This window comes from Abramis brama (genome assembly GCF_963993115.1).
Source record: "Abramis brama genome assembly, chromosome: 1".
Classification (NCBI taxonomy): domain Eukaryota; kingdom Metazoa; phylum Chordata; class Actinopteri; order Cypriniformes; family Leuciscidae; genus Abramis; species Abramis brama.
The window spans coordinates 15,926,766-15,949,423 of record NC_139963.1 but is presented as its reverse complement, the minus strand read 5'-3'; the positions used below and the strand labels follow the sequence as shown (position 1 = coordinate 15,949,423).

General features: G+C 43.7%; 1 protein-coding gene across 1 annotated transcript; it reads left to right on the top strand.

Annotated features, from left to right (window-relative positions):
• Positions 1 to 6,038: 6,038 nt before the first annotated feature.
• LOC311093390 (tripartite motif-containing protein 16-like) lies at positions 6,039 to 11,482 on the top strand. The gene is made up of 6 exons (XM_084130742.1): positions 6,039 to 6,709; positions 8,342 to 8,437; positions 8,523 to 8,756; positions 9,174 to 9,333; positions 9,756 to 9,803; positions 9,986 to 11,482. Exons 1-6 carry the CDS (start codon positions 6,572 to 6,574, stop codon positions 10,501 to 10,503), a joined length of 1,194 nt encoding a protein of 397 aa, XP_083986868.1. The 5' UTR covers positions 6,039 to 6,571; the 3' UTR covers positions 10,504 to 11,482.
• Positions 11,483 to 22,658: the final 11,176 nt, after the last annotated feature.

The window sequence follows — 22,658 nt, the reverse complement described above, 5'->3', positions numbered from 1 at the left end:
TGCAGAGTGCTCCCTTTGAGCCTCTGCAATCAGTGGAGCTTAAGTTCCTGTCAATGAAGACAGCGCTCCTGGTTGCATTGGCCTCCATCAAGAGGGTAGGGGACCTGCAGGCATTTTCGGTTGACGAAGCGTGCCTGGAATTCGGACCGGCTAACTCTCACGTGATCCTGAGACCCCTGCCTGGACATTAGGAGTGTGCAAAAAAATCGATTCACATTTGAATCGCTATTCAAGCTTTGCCGATTCAAAATCGATTCATAGAATTCCAAAAATCGATTCATATTTTTTTTTTTTTTTTTTTTTTTGTAATGCCGTGTTACTATTGTCCTGAAATGAGTTTAGCTCAGCATTCCCATAGATGGTGCTGCGTCGAATTCACACTGACGCCTGCACACTCTAGTCATAACAAAAAGAAGAATTGCAGCAAAAGTAAGTCGGCGCAAACAATGGCAAACCTAACAGAAAGAGTTATTCAACCTGCTCCATCCTCACAGAAGGCGATAGTTTGGACACATTTCGGCTTTTATAACCTCAAGGGAAAGACGGAACTTGATAGGACTCATGCTATATGCAGGCTTTGCAAAGCAAAAGTTAAGTATTTTGGAAACACCACAAACGTGAGAAATCACATGGTACGCCATCACCCAGAGATTAACATAAAAGACGCGGACGAACAACAACCTAAAGTAACTAATTTGCCCGTCAACCAACGCACTCTCTTTCAATGCTCTAAACTCCCACCGAACTCTGAACGGGCAAAGAAAATAACGCAATCCATAGCCTATTGCATTGCAAAAGACTTGCGCCCCTACAGCATGGTAGACAATGATGGCTTTCGATATATGATGCACATAATTGAGCCTAGGTATACTATACCATCCCGTCGCCTTTTTACCGAAAAAACGATACCTCAACTATATCAAGAGACAAAGGAACAGGTCACGGTCGGCTTGCAGAAAGCAATACGAGTTGCAATAACCTGCGATGCCTGGACATCAAGAGCAGTTCAATCTTATGTCACATTTACCGCTCACTTTATCACCGATTGTTGGCAACTTGAGACTCGTGTTTTGCAAACTCGTGCAATGAATGAGAGCCACACAGGAGCACATATGAATGAGATGTTTCAGACTGTTGCTCAGGAATGGCATCTCACAACCTCCGACCTAGTAATCGTCACAGATAACGCTGCCAACATGCTAGCTGCTATGCAGATCGGCAACTTCGAGCACGTTAAGTGTTTCGCACACACCATTAACCTCGCCGCTCAGAGAGCTTTGAAACTGCCGACTGTGTCACGTTTGCCGGGGAGGATTAGGAGAATTCATAGTCATATCCTTGAGCAGAAACAGAAGCTTCTCGAACTGCCACCTCACAAGTTAAAGACGGACGTGGCTACTAGATGGAATAGTGCCTTCGATATGATTGAAAGATTCCTCGAGCAACAACCAGCCATTTGCGCTGCACTTCTCTCTCCAGAGGTGAGAAAAAGTGGAACAGATATCTGTACCCTGAGCGAAGCGGATGTCACCAATGCCGAAGAAATCGCTGTGACCCTGAAACCAATAAAGGATGCAACCAACATCATGTGTGAGGATAGCACACCGACTTTGTCCGTGATTGCTCCATTGCATGCACAGTTACTCCACGACACAGAAACAGGCTTCAGCGGTGAAACTCAAATGGTCCGAGAAATCAAGCAGGCCATTCACGAAGATCTGTCTAAGAGACACTCGACTGTGGCTGATAAAAATATGCTCTACACAGCTTCAATTTTGGACCCAAGATTTAAAGCCCTTCCATTTCTCTCCCAAGATGAGCAGCATGACGTACAATCCAAAGTGATAGCTGAAGCTGCAGCACTTGAGGTAGGCTAACTATTTCTATCTTTAACAATAAAACATGTAAAACAATATTGTAAAACTGTATTATATCACAATTATGTGTTTAACATAATTAGCTTATAATACAGTTTTCATTAGCACAACCATAGACATTGTGTGTGTGTGTGTGTGTGTGTGTGTGTGTGTGTGATGAATGTTATTTGTGGAGAGATGTACCAATATGTCTTATGGGTAATTTTTTTTAAACTTGAGATTTATACATCAGCTGAACTAAAACTATTTGAAAATCTGGAATCTAAGGGTGCAAAAAAATCTAAATCTTAAGAAAATTGCCTTTAAATTTTAACATTTTTGTTGGCAATTGTGCTGCATTCACTCGCAAAAAAATACATTTTTGGTATATTTAAGGTAGGAAATTTACAAAATATATTCATGGATCATTATCTTTACTTAATATCCAAATGATTTTTGGCATAAAAGAAAAATCGATAATTTTGACCCATACAATGTTTTGTTGGCTATTGCCACAAAAATACCCGTGTGACTTGTGACTTGTTTTGTGGTCCAGGGTCACATATGTCAGATGTATTCCATTTTATCTTGTAGTGGGACCTTGTTATTATATACAAGGGATAATATTAACACTGAACTTGGAATTTAAATATGAGGCTTATTTGTTGATTGTGATTTATTTTATGATCTTTCACTGCAGCAAGAGGTGGGGCCTAAGGATTATGCTGAGGTGCCCAGTGGCCCAGATGAAGGCCCTCCTGGACCCAAAAGAAGATGTACTCCACTGGAGAGCCTGTTAGGCAAGACATTCAGTGCCGGGGTGGTCCCTAAATCCTCCAACACCAGAGCTGAGGAGGAGATGAAAAAGTATCTGGAAACAACCTCCCCATTATCACTCTCAGAAGACCCCCTCATCTGGTGGAGGAGCCATGAGACTGTCTTTCCCCTCCTGGCTAAGTTAGCTAAGCGCTATTTATGCATCCCTGGTACTAGCGTTGCGTCAGAGAGAGTGTTCTCAACTGCCGGAGACATTGTAACTGCACAGCGGAGCATGCTCACTCCAGAACACGTAGACCAGCTTCTGTTTCTGCAAAAGAATTTACACATTCCAGCAAGTGGTGGACTATGAACTGGTTACACACACACATACACCTAAATGTTGATGGACTATATTGCCAGAGTTCTAAAAAGACAGGGCTTAGTTTTATGAAGTTTAATGCGCCCAGTCGAGTTCACATTTCAACAGTTAACCTGGTAGCCTACAGCACTTTAAAGCTAAATGAAACTTGAAATGTATTTGCAAGCTGGCCAAAGCTTGGCACTTTGCACTTTTTAGTTGCAAAAGTTTTTATTTTTGCATTAAGACATAAAGTAATATCAAACTACATTTAATTTGTTGTGTTTCTTTTCTTTAAAACTGTATGTCTACTGCAATAAATCACATAGGAAAAAGTAAACTACATTTACATACTGTGAATCGTTTTTTTGAATCGAGAATCGTTTTTGAATCGAAAATCGATTTTGAATCGAATCTTGAGCCTAAAAATCGATATCGAATCGAATCGTCACATTTTCTGAATCGTGCACCCCTACTGGACATGTGCCCAAGGTTCCCACCACTCCCTTTCAAAACCAGGTGGTGAATCTGCAAGCACTGCCCTTGGAGGAGGCAGACCCAGCCTTGGCACTGCTCTGTCCAGTACGCGCCCTCCGTGCTTACGTAGACAGAACGCAGTGTTTCAGGACCTCAGATCAGCTCTTTGTCTGTCATGGTGGGAAGCTGAAGGGAAAGGCTCTCTCCAAGCAAAGGTTGTCTCACTGGATAGTGGACGCCATTGCTTTGGCATACCAGCAGCAAGGTCGACCATGCCGCCTTGATGTGACGGCCCACTCCACTCGGAGTGTGGCGTCCTCTTGGGCTCTAGCGCATGGCGCCTCGCTAACAGACATCTGTAGAGCTGCAGGCTGGGTGACACCTAATACATTCACGAGATTCTATAATCTCCGAGTGGAGCCAGTTTCTTCTCATGTACTCGCTTCAACTAGCTGGTACTAGATTCTGCTCAGGTGTCTTCGCTTGCTCGCCATTCCTCTCCACGGATGGGATACGTGCTATATTCTCCTCAGGTGAGCCTAAAAAGCCCTGAGTCTCCTCCAGCACTGACGACGTCAATGCCAGAGTTATGCCTCTGGCAGCTTTCGCGCTTGGCTAGGTGCCTCTATGTGCATGGTTCCCCCTCTGGGCGACCCCCATATGTGTATTCCACTGTAAGCCTCTCTGAGCATGTGTCTTTCCCTCAGCAAGCCACCTTGCCACCCCTGGGGTTGAAATATTCCACCTGCGGCTGAACACCCCAGTGATTCTCCATATGTAGCCCTTCGGGGTCATATGTGTTTTCCAAGTCCCCCCCTTCGGTTGGGCATGATTGCATATTTCCACTGACATATGCTTCCCAGTGTACCTTGGTATTCCTGTGTTAAGTAGGAGTCCTTCATCCGTGCAGTTTCACGACAGGGAGCTCAGACTTACGCAGGGCACTGGAAGACAGTCGAGAGGTGGCGTGATTACACTGGGAACCCCATTCGTCGTCATCCGACGTAACTCGGAGTGACTACGAAAGGGAACGTCTCGGTTACGTATGTAACCCTCGTTCCCTGAGTAGGGAACGGAGACGTTACGTCTCCCTGCCACTTCCGCTGGAACGCTGGAACGCCTGAGTTCAGTCTCGGCTCCTCAGCGAAGACATATCTGCATGTTGCCAGCGTACTTCCTTATATACCCCCAGAGTGGGGCGGAGTTACGCTATGCAAATTCCGCAGACCCATGGCATTTCTTTGCCATTGGCTCGTTTTATATACTCGAAGGTGAGAGGCTTTCTAAGCGAAACCCCATTCGTCATCATCCGACGTAACGTCTCCGTTCCCTACTCAGGGAACAAGGGTTACATACGTAACCGAGACGTTTCTGATGCAGAAAAGTTAGTTTCTTTAGACTGGATTATTGTAATGCATTACTAGCTGGTTGTCCTGCATCCTTAATAAACAAGCTACATTTATTCCAAAATGCAGCTGCTAGAATTCTTACCATGGGCAAGAAAATATGACCATACAACCCCAATTTTATTATCTCTACACTGGCTACCTATTAAGTTCTCAATAGATTAAAAGTATTGCTACTTATGTATAAGGCCCTAAGTGGTTTTGCTCCTGTGTATTTAACTGAACTTCTATCACCCTACAATCCATCACTTTCTTTACAGTAATATCACGAAACTCTGGGATTCTGGTAGTATATCTAAGTCCACTAAAGGAGGGAGAGCGTTTTTACATTTGGCTCCTAAACTCTGGAATAGCCTTCCTGATAATGTTCAGGGCTCAGACTCACTCTTCCAGTTTAAATCTAGATTAAAGACACATCTCTTTATCCAATCATTCACATAATCCACCTCATAACCTTGTACTCCAGTTATATCAAATCAAAAGCAAATTTTATATATATATTGTAATCATTATGATCACAACTTGTGATAACTGCTTTAACTCTTTCCCAGCCAATGACGGAATTTTCTGACTTTTTGTGTTTTCACTGTTATACGGTAGGGGGCGCTATCACACATCTTCTGAAAGAGGACAGAATCTCCTGATCAAAACACAGGCACAAAAAAAAAAAAAAAAAGCAGAAACAAGCGATAAAAGCATTGATTATGCACGCTGTAGTCTTTGAAAACAGCACAATTTTCACATTTAAGTGTTGCCTAAAGCTACAGAGTTTCTGTTATTTATTTTGATATGTTCAGATATTCATCCAACAAAATATTCTGGGGGCCATGAAAGTTTTGTGAAAATCATTTTTTTTTTTACTCTGGAAGTGGGGAAAGGTGGGGAAAGGGTTAATGAGCTCATTGTTTCTGCCTAAATGAATACCTGATGTTAGCTAGCATGATCTGTATAGAACTGTATATTTTTTACATATTGACATTACTTTGACACAATAGTATATAGAAATATGCATTCGTGAGTAGCCTAAATATTCGCTCTGTCATTCATGAGCTAGGAACTCATAATTATGATATTTTCGACTCCACTTGAAGGACACATACAGTAAACACAGCAGTAAAGTGTGTGTGTGTGAACGAGGAAGCTGCTTTATAGACACGCCTATTTTACACGTCACTCAAACACAGAAGCAGGAACCTATTTCAACTCCTCAGTTCAGAGAAACCGAAACTTAAGTGTTGTTGAGCTGTTGTGTGTTTGTGTCTCTCTGTATTCATGCAGTAAAATGGCAGAAGCCAGATTTTCTCAGGATGAGTTCACGTGTCCAGTGTGTCTGGATCTCCTGAAGGAACCAGTGACTATCCACTGTGGACACAGTTACTATAAGATCTGTATTACAGGCTGCTGGGATCAGGAGGATGAGAAGAGAGTCTACAGCTGCCCTCAGTGCAGACAGACCTTCAGTCCAAGACCTGCTTTAGGCAAAAACACCATTCTGGCTGAACTGGTGGAGAAACTGAAGAAGACTAAACTTCCTGCTGACTGTTACGCTGGAGCTGGAGACGTGGAGTGTGACGTCTACTGGAAGAAAATACAAAGCCGTCAAGTCCTGTCTGGTGTGTCAGGAATCTTACTGTCAAACTCATTTTGACCGTCATGAGGAATATCACTCTCGTAAACCACACAAAGTGATTGATGCCACTGGACGGCTGCAGGACATGATCTGCCGTAAACATGATAAAGAGCTAGAAATGTTCTGTGTCACTGATCAAGAATGCATTTGTGTTCTGTGTAAAGAGTATGAACATAAAAAACACAACACTGTATCAACTGCAGCACAGAGGACAGAGACACAGGTATGAACTGAGAGGGATTGATCACACAGAAATGAAAGTGTCTTCATTTACTCACTCATTTACTCATGTTGTCCCAAACCGGTTTGACTCACTTTCTTCTGTAGATTGTAAAGATGACGTTTTGAAGAATGAATTTTACTCAATACATTGAAAGTCAATGGGATACAAAAGTTTCAAGCTCCAAAAAGGAGAAAAAAGCATTAATTGTATAAACGTGCACTTGAAGTATATTCAAATTAAAAGTATATTTAAAAAAGAAAACTGTTCTTGCAGATAATATATTAAAGCAATGAAAGGCCATTTAACTGCACTTAAAGAGAGTAACATTTCATGACTGTTAATAAATACAATTTGTAAAAATGTCAAATTAAAAGTTTTACTTTAAAATGCATTTTAATAATATTAAATATTTCAAAATGACTCTTTTGCTCTGTGCTTTAAAGAACTGCACTTATTTTGATGTGTTGACATACTAAAGCACATGTAAAGTACTTGATTATAATTACAACTGTAGTGTGTTATTCAATATATTTAACCCTTAGGGTTCCAACGTGTTTTTGGGGCCCTTGAGATGTTTTGACAAGCCCAGACATTTGTGCTTTTTTCAGTTGCTTATAAACATATTAATGGCAAAGGTGTCATTACACTCTATTCAGCACAAACAGGGCCGTGTTCACATTAGCAGATCATGAGTTGCCATGAGAACGACTGACATCTCTCTCTTTTCATACAGATTACATAAACACAGAATATTTGTTTTAGTTTTTATTTAGATCATTTAAAAGTAGACACTTAAATGTTTATTAAGATATATTGCTCATGTCTGTGTGACAAGTATTCGCTGAGTGTCGTTTAAGTTTAGAGACGTGCTCCAGAAAAAAAAAATCACAGAGACGGAGAGGCAGAAATCATACCGTTTATTTTCTTTATTTTACAAAAGCACAAGTTTTGTTTTGATTGTAAGTGAACACATAAAAACGTAGACATTTTACAGTTTATGTTTTTATATTTCTTATGCCTGCATGACCATAAATGACAGAGTATTTTAAGTCTATTTTGCTGCTATGTGAAGAGAATCCAGCAAAACACGCCGGTGTGTTTGTCGACCCCAGAGGGTTAAAGTTAATATATTTTCAATGTACAACTTCATTTATTAGAGTATATTTTAGTTAATAAATGCTTGTCTGTACATATGACAGTACACTTTAACTATATTTTAAAAACAATAGAAGTAATTATGAAAATACATATGAAGTACTTAGAAATCACTGTTAAGTTCAGCTAATTGCTTTAAATATAAATTTAAACTGTAATACATTTTCATTTAATGGCAATTAACATTTAAAAAGTATTTTCTTTTAAAGTATATTATTTACATGCACTTTTTTAAAGGAATGCTACTTTTAAAAGTACTTTTTTAAAAGGACCAATTTTGATTCACAAATCAAATCAAATCAAATCATTGATCAACTCATGTACGCAGAGCCCAAATCAAAGATGATGACGTCAATAACATCAAACTTCACTGATCTGTGGTTTGAACCTACAGTATAAACTTGCCATGCTAGATCTTTAACCCTTATTGTGTGATAGTAGTTTTGTGTCATTTCCTGTCATTGGTTTGTCCTCCAGAAACAGCTGAAGGAGACGCAGATGAAGATCCGTCAGAGAATCCAGCAGAGACAGAAAGATCTTCATCAGCTGAGAGAGGCTGTGGAGTCTCATAAGGTGAGTCTGGAGAAGAAGAGAAGTGTGAGACGTCTCAGTTTGGACTCACTGAACTCACTGTGTGATTGTGATGTGTGTGTAACAGCGCTCTGCACACACAGCAGTGGAGGACAGTGAGAAGATCTTCACTGAGATCATCCGCTCCATTGAGAGAAGCCGCTCTGAGGCGACACAGCGGATCAGAGATCAGGAAAAGACTGCAGTGAGTCGAGCTGAAGGACGACTGGAGCGACTGGAGCAGGAGATCAATGATCTGAGGAGGAGAGACGCTGAGCTGGAGCAGCTTTCACACACACAAGATCACATCCAGTTCCTGCAGGTAACAGAGATCTAGAAGAACTGGATCATAGTGGACTTGAGCAAGAGACTCACAGAGAAACATTTCATGAGAGCAGAATGAGACTAACTTAAGCAGGGCAAAAAACACTCTAAAGCTCAGCTATTTGCATTTAATAAAAACATTAAACTATTCCACATTCATTTAACTGCAAATAACATGCAATTAAGTTTCTGAAAACATTACAGCCAATCTGTACTTATATATTTTTAAAGTATATTATTTCTGTTACAAGTATGAATGATGAATATGAGAAGAATGTGCTGATTGTGTGAAAGTGCTGGATTGAAGCGAGTCACTGAAGAGAAGTGAAGTCAACAAGAGCCGCTCAGATCTGATATAGTGCAGGTTATTGGCTGAAGTGTGGAGATGATGAGTTTTGATTTCTTTTTTCTGTAGAATTTCCAGTCTCTCTCAGCACCTCCTGAATCTACAGACGAACCCGACGTTTCCTTCAGTTCTCTCTCCTCTTTTGATGGCGTGAGAGAATCTGTCCGTCAGCTGAGAGACGAACTGGTGGATTTCTGCAAAGAGGAGCTCAAGAAGATCTCTGATAGAGGTAAAGTCCTGCGCCTCGTTTATACAGACGTGCGTAGAAAGATCCGAAATGTGAATGTACAACAGTTTCTGAAATGTTTCTATTATTTATAAGACATGCGCACAAATAATTTTCTTAAATGCATCCCACTTTATAAATCACAGTTCATCTTTAATTCAAGTGCATCAACTCTACAGAACAGCCACAAACATCCCTTGATGGTTTAGAAGTAATAAATACTTATGTATATATTGAAATTGAAATCCATTGAAATTTAGGATTGAATCCGATACGTGTGTTTTATATATGAGGCATCTGGAGATTCTTCTGTTCTCAGAAATGAGTCCTGCATCATCTAATATCAGATTAGAAACGTCTTAGAAATGGATGTATTTTATCTTGTCATTTCTCTTCACACTGTTCATGTCTGTTTATTTCCACAGTCACATTCACCAACATGAATCCCAAGACCAGGAACGACTTCCTACAATGTAAGTCACTGAGAAACAAGCAGAAAAACTCACTGAATGTGTTCATGTTCTTCCTGTACATAAATTCCTTGCACAGGATATCTGATCAGCTGTACTGAGACACTGATGATACATTGTTCAGATACATTAAAAGATGAGACAGATTCATAATTCCTGATTCTGATGTGTTTTCTCTCCATCAGATTCCCATCAGCTGACTCTGGATCTGAACACAGTGAATAAACACCTCAGTCTGTCTGAGAGGAACAGAGTGATTACTCACACTAACACACAACAGTCATATCCTGATCATCCAGACATATTTGATCAGTGGCGTCAGGTGTTGTGTAGAGAGAGTGTGTGTGGACGCTGTTACTGGGAGATTGAGTGCAGTGGTGAATATGTGTTTATATCAGTGTCATATAAGAGCATCAGCAGGAAGGGAGGGGGTAATGAGTGTGGATTTGGACGTAATGATCAGTCCTGGAGTTTGATCTGCTCTTCCTCCAGTTACTCATTCAGGCACAATAACATAGAGACTGAACTCCCTTTAAAGTCCATCAGCAGAAGAATAGGAGTGTATGTGGATCACAGTGCAGGAACTCTGTCCTTCTACAGCATCTCTGACACAATGAGCCTCATCCACACAGTCCAGACCACATTCACTCAGACGCTCTATCCTGGGTTTTATGTTCATAAATCATCAGTGAATCTGTGTTGATGTTTCAGAATAGACTGTAGATTTTACCCAGAATACTTTGAGCTGATAAATCAGTAACAGTGAGATGTTACAGAGACTCCAATTATTTTAATTTCTTCTTTAGTCTCTTACATTTTCACATGATTTTTGGAAACCTCAGAATGTGAGTAAACAACATGCAACAATGTTAGGCTATTTCGTTCTGTTAACAAATTCACAAGATTGTGTTGCTCTTAAGATTTATATAATCCAAGTAGCCAGAATATAATACTACTAAAACAACTTGTCTTTTCTATGAAGTAATGATACAAGCTCAGAAACATTTATAATCTTATAGTCTTGACTTGGTGCTCTGGATACTGACATTTTGTTATTTATTTTTAAAGTCCAAAAGTAAAATCAAGCTTTTAATGTTGTTTATGTCTATGTGCTGTTTTTAATATGATGTAAGACAAACCATGTACAAATTCATAATTCAACATCATTGATGACTATTTTCTCTGTAAAACTGCAGTGAACCAAAGACAAAGTCTCAAAAACACGGTTTGAAATCGCTGGTGTTTCTGACGTCACAAACTACCTTGTAACCAATCAGATCAATGTGTGATCGTCAATCAGTGGATCTCTGAGCTGGTGTGAGTGAGTGGAGGCGGGGCTAATTTACATATTCATAGAACCATGTATACTAAATGAGGCAATGGTGTAGAGTTACATTCAAGCTGTTTTAAGACATGAAGAATTTTTTTTTCAAGGAAAAAACGTTTAAATGTGTCAATTTGGTGATCAAAGGTGAGTTTTAAGGGATAAAATTATTGACCACAGGGGGACTTTAACTCTTTTCAGACAGATTACTATGTGATAATGCAGCTGTTTTATTCACATATTCATCAAATCAAGTCAAGTCACCTTTATTTATATAGTGCTTTTTACAATACAGATTGTTTCAAAGCAGCAGTGATAATGTTGTAAATCTATAAATATAATTATAATAAAATAATGCAACAAAGTTTGTTTTGGCTGGACAGCACCCAATACACATTCATGAACATATGAATATATGTCAGGACATAAATCCACAATAAAACTATGCATGGGCATTTGCTTTGGTGTTGCCACTCCTCGCAAGATGTTTAAAAAACACAAACATAAAAGTTCATATATTTGAGAGTGTCTCTCTCTCTCTCTCTCTCTCTCTCTGTGTGTGTGTGTGTGTGTGTGTGTGTGTGTGTGTGTGTGTGTGTGTGTGTGTGTGTGTGTCCGCACGTCTTGCAAATCAGCAGGAGGCAAATGGCAAGAATGTTCACGAAAAGGAGTTGAATCAGTAAGCCGTATTTCATGCTTAGTACTCTTTGAACGGCCAACATCCCATTCGTGACAAGAAAACACATCACGCCTTTCCATCAATTTTTCACACAACTGCTGCTTTGCGTCCTCAGGTATAGGTGAATTCCCAAAGTCAAATGAGGCAGGAGTTAGCGTATTGGACAACTGACTTTCGGCTAATGTGGGCTGAGGTACAATATCGACATCATAAAGATGAGCAATTGGTGTGCCACATTTCAGATGCACATCTTTAGTGGACATGTTCCTCACGTAACAGTCATGATGCGATTAGATACCACAGACACAGACTGCACTTCAGGTCTCACTAGCAAATCATCTGAAACACTAGTGTCATCCGGCTGGTCTATCAGGACATGCACACCTGTAGATTTAGAAAAAAAAATTGGTTTACCCTGAATTTGACTCTCCAGGCCCTACAACAATCGGTTAATGTTGTGTAAACCACACGGTACCATGCCTCTCACAATCATCAGGTGAGCCATCGGACTTCTGAATATTCTCATAGACTTCTCGAACTACAGGATGTATGGACAAGGTATGCAAGAAGTGAACACCAAGCTTCTGTTTACAAGCCTCAAACAATCGTCTCACAATATTGGTGTTAGTCCCCACCAGAATGGCAATTCTCTTCTCTGGCTGAGAATCTGGGCAAACAAGTGCAAGAGTATTAACAGCTTGTGGTAGTCCTACCACATTTTCAGTGAATTCAAGCTTAACGGGAAGATAACTTGTATGGGTATTTGTGTGAACTCAAACCCCATATTTCAAGATTTTCCACTGGCAACAGTGGTAAGTGTACACATCATAAAAGCTTCGATAAAGGATGGTGACTTGAGAGCCACAATTAAGTAAAGCTTTTGCATACACTCCTTCAATTTGGACTGGTACTTCAGAAGTCGGATCAATCAAGCCAGATGGAATTCCAGAAGAACAATCGATTTCTACTCCAGAACAAAAGGTGGAACGGGATGGAAAAGGAGTCCTGTGCCGTTCCTCCACGGAGCTCCCTAGAAGTTTCCAGAGAACCTGCTCTGACTGATACATTTTTTATTTACTTTCCTCAGGTTTTCAGTTCCCCGACACTCTCTCTTTGTGTGGCCATCTTTACCACACTTGTAACAGAAAACTCCAGACCGAGTAAACTTGTATGTGCTCTTCTTGTCGGAAACTTCTGTAGCACTTGCATCCGCCACTTGACACACAGGGCCAGTTGCCTTGGAAGAATGCTCAGGAAAAGGGTCAGGTGCAGCTGCTTTCAACAGCTGGGACATCTGAGTTATAAGTGCACTCACCTCTTGCTTTATAATGCTCAATTCAGACACCAAAGAAGCCTGTGGAACAGAGGCAGCAGCAACCACTACTTTTCCACCATCTCTAGCCCTGATCCAATCCTCTTCTTCCCTTAGTTCCCGTAACAATTTCGAGAAACTAGGAGGATCACGCAAAGTGTGGGCCATTCTTAGTCGTAGTGCTACCATATCAGTAGTACGAGCTCCCTTAACCACTTGCTCCATGCACATGTGATCCAAATCAGCGGCTACAACCCTTTTACAGGCATGCGATGAAGGAGCTTGTCCAGCCTATAGAGAAAATTAGAAAGCTTCTCACTTTCCCCTTGGTAAGTGCTCCTGAACTTTGCAAGAAGATTGTTTCCAGAGCAACCAAATAATCAGTAGCTGTGGCAGTTGGATTACTAACCTTCAGAAACCGGACTATGTCTGAAGCGGGTCCCTGCAAACTCTCAACAATATGCTGCCTTTTCACAGAATCAGCACACTGCCACTCGCTGATCATTTGAACAGCCTGCTCCATCCAGGGGTCATATTCTTCCTCCCTGACAGGTACTGGTTTCACACCTGAAAATACTCTTAATCTCCTATAACCCACAGTATCACTGGGCATATGGATACACTTTTCCACAAGGCGATCAATAGCATTCACCAAATCAAGATTAACTTTTGCATCAGAGGACTGACCTTGTTCCACATAGCTTTCACATCCTCCAGTGACTTGCAACAAAGACAACAACTTATCCTGTAAAACAGCTCATCTCCCACAGAAGGATCTGTCACCATTTTTCCAGGTACATGTACCCTCCATGGCCCCACTTTCCCAGGAATCCCTATCTCTGGTGGTACAGTATCTGGATCAATGTCATTACTGGTTTCAAGCAACAAAAACAACTTAGTTCCTGTAGGATCTCCCCGTTTACCATGAATCTTGGTGCGGCCGAATAGCTTCACTGTATTAAGCACATCTGCGATAGTCTCATCCCTCACATCTATTGGGACATCACTAAGTATTAGACAGCAAGATGGCTTTATTTGCACTTGACGAATCCATTCGCCAGCCTTAGAAATGTCTCACAATGCTTTACAACACAAATAAAATAAAATAAATACACGACAACCCAGCAGATAACAAGATTAAAGTAATGCAGAGAAACAAAAATCCCAGCGGTGCCTCTGAAAATGTAACACTACTGTTAAAGGCGCATAAAAACAGCAAGACCTGGGCTCCAGCAATTGATGGTGAGTTGGCTGGATTTTCTCTGGTATTTCTACAGAAACTATAATTTGTCACGGTGCCTCCAAAAATGTAGCTTAAACTATACACAAATATGTGTACACATTACCCTTGATTAAAGGAGACATATCATGCTTTTAAATCGTTCCTTTTTACATACAAATCATACATTTGTAGTCTATATAAAGCGGAACTGCAATACTTGGGTCTGAATTCCTCATTATTATAGCTCCACAGGCCCCTTTTCTACCCCTTTTCTGATGTGCGTCTGAGAGCAACTCGTTTTGGTGCGGTCTCTTTAAATACAATTGAGACACTTCATACCCCGCCCCCTCTCCAGGTTGTAGCGGTGACACTCGGTTCAACTCCACCCCGTTCGGCCATTTTTGTAGTTTGATAGCAGAGATACGATAATCTAACGGCACAGAAACGTTTTATTCACACAATATTAACAAAATGTCAACAACGGAAGACTTGTCCAGCCAGCCTTACATGTTCGAGCCAGAGTCAGAGCCGGAGCGAGATGAAAATGAAGACGACGAACCTGCAGAACAACGTCTTCATATGGATGTATCGCAATGGTGTGTTACTGTATTTACACATGAAACTTTGGTCTTCCGACCTTTTATCACCGTGTCAATTTATTTTGATTAAAGGGACACTCAGTTTCAGTCAATCTCATGTTAATCTTGAGTACCTATAGAGTAGTAATGCATCCTTCATATCTCCAAAAAGTCTTTAGTTTTATTATATTTATAAAAGAAAGATAGGCTGTACCGAGTCTTTCCGGAAAAAAAACGAGCGGCTGGAGGGGTGCCGTGTGGGTGGAGCTAAAGCTGTGCTTACGCGCCGATAGCTAACAACACACGGACATTTGAAGCAGTTTGTCTATGAGTTTTACTCACCGCCTGCGGTTCCAACGCACAACCCTGAACCTTTATCGTTGGGACTGCTATATCCGGTGTCGAACTGGGCCTTGTTTATAAAACAATCATCGTCGAAATGCAGGGAACAAACAAAGTCCTGTGACTGCAGCGAGCACAGTGCTTAGATGAGGTACTGCTTTCGCTCTCTCGCTCTGGTCTACGGGTGCGCGCGCGCCCTTCCGGGAGAAGTGCCCTTAGGACCGTATAAGGACATTCCGCCCCATCTGACGTCACACATGCCCATACTCGGAAAAAAAATTCCGAAACTTGTGACAAACCAGAAAGAGTATAAAAATAAAAATAAGTGTAAAATACCGAACCTTAAATGAGCTCGTTGTTTCTTCCTAAATGAATACATGATGTTAGCTAGCATGATCTGTATTATCTTAGAACTGTACATTTTTTACATATTGACATTACCTTGACACAATACATAGAAACATGCATTCGTGAGTAGCCTAAATATTTGCTCTGTCATTCATGAGCTCGGAACCCGTAATTATGACTCCACTTGAAGGACACATACAGTAAACACGGCAGTAAAGTGTGTGTGTGATTTTGTTTACAGTCTATGGTGTGAATGAGGAAGCTGCTTTACAGACATGCCTATATTACACACGTCACTCAAACACAGAAGCAGGAAACTATTTCAACTCCTCAGTTCAGAGAAACAGAAACTTAAGTGTTGTTGAGCTGTTGTGTGTTTGTGTCTCTCTGTATTCATGCAGTAAAATGGCAGAAGCCAGAATTTCTCAGGATGAGTTCACGTGTCCAGTGTGTCTGGATCTCCTGAAGGTACCAGTGACTATCCTCTGTGGACACAGTTACTGTAAGATCTGTATTACAGACTGCTGGGATCAGGAGGATGAGAGGAGAGTCTACAGCTGCCCTCAGTGCAGACAGACCTTCAGTCCAAGACCTGCTTTAGCTAAAAACACCATTCTGGCTGAACTGGTGGAGAAACTGAAGAAGACTAAACTTCCTGCTGACTGTTACGCTGGATCTGGAGACGTGGAGTGTGATGTCTGTACTGGAAGAAAATACAAAGCCGTCAAGTCCTGTCTGGTGTGTCAGGAATCTTACTGTCAAACTCATTTTGACCGTCATGAGGAATTTCACTCTCGTAAACCACACAAAGTGATTGATGCCACTGGACGACTGCAGGACATGATCTGCCGTAAACATGATAAAGAGCTAGAAATGTTCTGTGTCACTGATCAAGAATGCATTTGTGTTCTGTGTAAAGAGTATGAACATAAAAACCACAACACTGTATCAAGTGCAGCACAGAGGACAGAGAAACAGGTATGAACTGAGAGGGATTGATCACACAGAAAGTGTCTTCATTTACTCACTCATTTACTCATGTTGTCCCAAACTGGATTGACTCACTTTCTTCTGTCGATTGTGAAGATGATATTTTGAAGAATGTCTCATCTATTTTACTCTATACATTGAAAGTCAATGGGGTACAAAAGTTTCAAGCTCCAAAAAGGAGAAAAGGCATAAAAGTAATCTTAACAACTAATGGTTTAAAAAAGAAGTGCAATTAATTGTATTAACTTACAGTGTACTTCAAATTAAAAGTAGGCTATAAAAAAAAAAAAAAAAAAAACCTGTACTTGCAGATAATATAATATTAATGAAGTGAAATGCCATTTAAGTGCACTTAAAGAGAGTAAAATGTCATGACTGTTAATAAATACAATTTGTAAAAATGTCAAATTAAACGTTTTACTTTAAAATGCATTTTAATAATATTTAATATTTCAATGTGACTCTTTTGTCATGCTTTAAAGAAGTGCACTTATTTTGATGTGTTGACTGACATACCAAAGTACTTGATTATAATTACAACTGTAGTGTGTTATTCAATATATTTAAAGTTAATATATTTTTAATATACAACATTATTACAGTACATTTTAGTCTATGCATATGACAGTACACCTTAACTATAGTTTAAAAACAATAGAAGTAATTCTGAAATTACATATGAAGAAGTACTTAAAAATCACTGTTAAGTTCAGCTAATTGCTTTAAATATAAATTTAAACTATAATACTGTCACATTCACCACCTTCACCGTCTGTCTTCACTTCACTACACTTCCCAGCATCCCTCGTGTCTTCACACCTGCACTCACTCTCCCCTGAGTAATCATCATCACCTGTACCTCGTCATCTCACCCCTTTATATTCAGCACTCACCCTTCAGTCATCGTCTGGTCTTGTCAATTCATGACACTCAGACTCCCCGAACACTTACCTGGTTCCTTACCTGAGACGCGATCATCCTTCATCTGTCCGCCTGCCTTCTTCATCGATCCTCCGTCATCACCACCTGCAAAAAAGAGAGACTTTACCATTCAGCTAAGAACATTCAAGATTATCTGTTTTGCTGTTACTCACCTATTGTCTTCATCTCCGATTCATTCTGCAGTTAAAGCTTAAAACTTACCATCTTGTCTGTTTCATCTGTGAAACCCTGACAGAAGACCAGACCACAGATGCAGAATCCTTTGGATTACAGAGCTAACCCGTTGTCCCTATTCGACGCAGCCCCGTTCATCCGGTTGGTTCCTGCCGAGCCGGCATTTCAGTTCGGGTCTAAAATGCAACTCAAGGAGGATGACTTTTCCGATCTCCCTCCTCTCATTGGACCAGTTGAACCACAGCCACCAGTCATCTTCACTTCCTCACCCATCCTCATCCAGAACCATATCGTGCCCGCTGCGCCTGTGACTGACAGCGTCTGCCCGCCAGAGTCTGTGAGTGTCGTTCTCCCCGAGCCAGAGTTTACAAAGCCCTCTTCGCTGGTCCCGTCCAGCACAAAGCCCTCTTCGTTGGTCCCGTCCAGCACAAAGCCCTCTTCGCTGGTCCCGCCCAGCACCAAGCCCTCATCGCTGGTCCCACCCAGCTTAAAGCCCTCTTCAACACGGGTTCCGTCCAGCAGAAAGCCCTCTTCGACGCTGGTCCCGCCCAGCCCACCCTTTTCGACGCTGGTTCCGCCCAGCACAAAGCCCCCATCGCTGGATCCGCCCAGCACAAAGCCCTCATCGCTGGTTCTGCCCAGAACAAGGCCTTCATCGCTGATCCTGTCTTCTTCGAAGCCTTCTTCGCTGCTGGTTCTGTCCAGCCCAGAGCCTTCTCATCCTGTTTTGCCAGCTGGGTCGGTGAATCTCCGTTCTTCGCCTCCAACCTCTGTGTCCAGTACTCCGCCTCAGCCCATCTGTTCATCACCGTCCCCTTGGCTCCTACCTCCTTCAGTTCCTCCGTGGCCCATCAGTACACCAGTTCCGCCAGGCTCCCTCGTCCCCCCGGATTCACCTTGGTCATTTGTCCACCTTCCCTCACCTCTGGACTTCACTCCTCTGGCTACGCCTCGTCCCTTCGTCCCCCCGGCTCTGTTGGACTCCTCACTCCCTTCAGTTCCTCCTTGGTCCTCAGTCCCTCTGCCTTCACCGTGCCCTTCTGTGTCCCCGTCTGCTCGCGAGCCGTCGGGGAAAAGAGCCAGCATCGAAGCAGAGCTGATGCGTCTACTCGCACAGGCTGCGGTGAGCTTCGGCCTAGAGTGGTCAACGCCTGAGCAGCCTGCGCACCACCGGCTGGATGGATTTTTCCTTCAAGGGGACTTGCTTCAAGGGGACAGCGCTTCGCCGGCTTCCAGACCTGCGCCTTTTCTTCCTGAGCTTCACAAAGAAGTCGCTAAGTCATGGAACGCCCCCCTCTCAGCCAGAATGCGTCCCTCTGTCTCGCTGGCATTCTCTGCGGTTGACGGTGCCAAAGACAGAGGATACCATTCTCTCCCGCCGGTGGAAGAAGCCATAGCGGCTCATCTTTCCCCGCCCTCCACCGGACGGCACGCTAAGTTGGCACTACCTTCTAAGGCTTGCCGCACAACGCCAATCATGCTCAGCCGCGCTTACACCGCCGCTGGACAGGCTGCGTCGGCGTTGCATACAATGGCCATTCTGCAAATCTTCCAGGCCGATCTCCGAAAGCTGGATGAGAATGGACCGGAAGCGGTTTGCGTGCCGGACTTAAGGAGCGCCACGGACCTCGCTCTCCTTGCCACTAAGTCTGCTGCACAGGCCATAGGACGGAGCATGGCCTCTCTCACTGTAGCTGAGAGACATTTGTGGTTGACGCTCTCGGAGATATCAGAGTGCTCTGCGTTCCTCGATGCTCCCCTTTCTTCTGCCGGCCTCTTCGGATCTTCCGTCAATTACTTTGTGGAAAGATTCGCTGAAGTGCAGAAAGCGTCACAGGCCATGAAGCACTTCCTACCAAATCGCTCCAGCTCCACAGCAGGCCGTGCGAAACAACCGTCTGCTCGGAGCTCACAGCCACAGCCTCCGCCCACCGCCGCCACTTCGCAGCGCCGACAGACCCGGGGCTCGAGACCGCACTCTCGCTCTACTAACCACCGGCCCCCTCCGCGTGGGCCCCAGCCTAGGATTGCGGTAAAGCCCAAGGTCCCAAAGTCGTCCTAGCACGCCTAGGAAAACGACGGTGTTCAGGTCTCGCTGCGGCCAGACTTCCACCAAAACTTCTCGCTCGTTCAGTTCCAGGAAATGTGACTGTTCCAGTGTATTTTGCAGTAAACAAGCCGGAACCACAGCCCGCTTGCCTGCACACAAATGACGTTTTTACTGCTACCCAGATAAATCCCATAAAGAGTGTATTTTCTGGTATTCCGGCCACGGCCGATGGTGTTATGAGTGTAGTAAAAATGCCCACAGCCCAGTACTCATTCCTACACACAAGCACAGCCCGCCACACAGGGCTCGCGCACATAAAATCGACCCATGTCGATTGTGCATTAAACGTAGTAAATGTGCCCACGACCCAGTGCCCACAAACACTACATTCTGCATGTCTCACGGTTTCTGTAAAAACGAAACCAGCACACATTCAATCTGCCCAGGCAGACGGTGTATTCAGTGCAGTAAATGTGCCCGCTGTCCCGCGCCCACATTCACTCACAGACATGACAAGCCCCACGGGGCTTGTCCCGCCCTCCCCCTCTCGGCTGACTGCCGCAGAGGAGTCGAGCGCGGGCAGACTGCCCGCTGTGATCAGTGCGCCCCACGCCTCGAATGCCGTAAGCACGGCGTTCATGTTACAGCACACCGAAGCTCTTCGGTCACCACGCGACCAGAGCTCACATTTCATGTGCCTAGCTCACATTTTCGCAGTGCTTCCCGGGGTTTCGGAGTGGGTGCAAAACATTATACCGTGTTGAAACTACGGTAAAGAAAGAAGTAGCACACCGACTTCGAGCCGAAATATTGAAACTGTTGAGCAAAGGGGCCATAAAGCCTTTATCTCAAGCTCAGAGCGAAGGGGGGCTGTACAGCAGATATTTTCTGGTACTGAAAAAAGACGGGGGTCTCAGACCCATACTAGATTTAAGACAGCTGAACAAAGCGCTTGAAAAACGCCAGTTCAGAATGCTCACAACCAGAAAAATCCTCACGCAGATTCGCTGAGGGGACTGGTTTATGTCAATAGATCTGAAGGATGCGTATTTCCAAATACAAATAGTGTCACGTCACAGGCGATTTTTGAGATTCGCCTTCGAGGGCCAGGCATATCAGTACACAGTCCTGCCGTTCGACTTGTCCCTGGCACCCCGTACATTTACGATGTGCATGGACGCGGCACTCGCACCCCTGAAACTCCGGGGCATGCGAGTATTGAACTACTTGGACGATTGGCTGATTCTAGCTCAATCACACTCGGAGCTCATAGAGCACAGGACCATTTTACTCGAACACCTCAAGAATCTGGGTCTCAGAGTCAATTGAGCGAAGAGTTCACTGTCTCCCAGTCAGAAAATATCTTTCCTGGGCACAGAGCTGGACTCACTGTCTATGACAGCGCAGCTATCGCCACAGCACGCACTGAATATTCAGCGCATGACAGAATCCTTGTCCCGCTCAGAAAATTTCAGAGAATGCTGGGTCTCATGGCCTCAGCATCGTCAGTACTTCAGCTGGGTCTGCTTCGCATGCGCCCACTGCAGTTCTGGCTGAAAACGCGAGTACCGCGCCGAGCGTGGACCTCCGGTCTGCTTCGTTTTAAGGTCGATCAGAAATGCATCTCAGCTCTGAAACCTTGGAAAGCAACCGACTAGTACCGATCAGGTGTAAGCCTGGGGACTTCCTCGAGTGTGAAGGTGGTGTCTACGGACGCCTCCACCTCGGGATGGGGAGCGCTGCTCGAGGGCAGACCGTTCTTCAGCCAGTGGTCAGAACGGGAGAAGCTCCTGCATATAAACTGCCTGGAAATGCTGGCGATAGACAACGCGCTGATGCGTATTTGTCCCCAGATAAGAGGGCACCACGTCTTGGTCCGTTCGGACAACATGTCAATGGTGTCTTATATAAATCGCCAGGGAGGTATCAGGTCCCGAAACCTTTACAGGCTGACGGAACGCCTCCTGGTATGGGCTCAGCGCAACCTGCGCTCACTGAGAGCGGCGCACGTGCCAGGTCTTCTAAATATAGGCCCAGACAGACTGTCCAGGAACAATGTTCCCACAGTCCAACTGCAGTGGAAAAGGTTCGGCAGAGCGAAGGTAGACCTGTTTGCTTCTCAAGAAAACACTCACTGTCCGGAGTTTTTTTCCAAGAGCAGGATGCACTGGCCCATGTCTGGCCCCGCTGCCCGCTCTATGCTTTTCCCCCGTCTCGCTCCTGCCTCAGGTATTAGAGCGAATCAGGGAAAAGGGATGCACAGTGCTGCTCGTGGCTCCGCTCTGGAAGATCCAGGCCTTGTTCCCAGTTCTGATGCAGCTGACAAGCACTGCCCCATGGCCAATACCAGTGAGGAGGGACCTCCTCTCACAGGACAAGGGCTCAATTTGGCATCCTCGCCCAAAGCAATGGTCCCTACATGTGTGGGCTATCAACGGGTACCCGCTAACCTCCCAGAGGGAGTGTTAAACACGATCACACAGGCTAGGGCCCTGGCTACCAGACAGCTCTATTCCTCAAAATGGTCAGTGTTCTCTAGCTGGTGCACAGCTCGTGGACCAGCTAGAGACTGTGGGGTGACGGAGGTTCTCTCCCTCCTACAAGAGCTGCTGGATAAGGGTAGGACCCCATCCACGCTCAAGGTTTACGTGGCGACCATAGCAGCGTTTACTAAACCGGCGCTCGGCCAGTCACTTGGAAGGAACGATTTAGTCATCCACTTCCTTAGGGGAGCTAAGAGGCTGAATCCTCCTAGACCTCCTTCAGTCCCTTTGTGGGACCATTCTACGGTGTTGGAAGCCATGAAAGGTGCCCCATTCGGGCCTATCCAAATGATAGATGTTAAACACTTGTCTTTCAAGACAGTGTTTCTTCTGGCTCTCGCTTCAGTGAAGCGC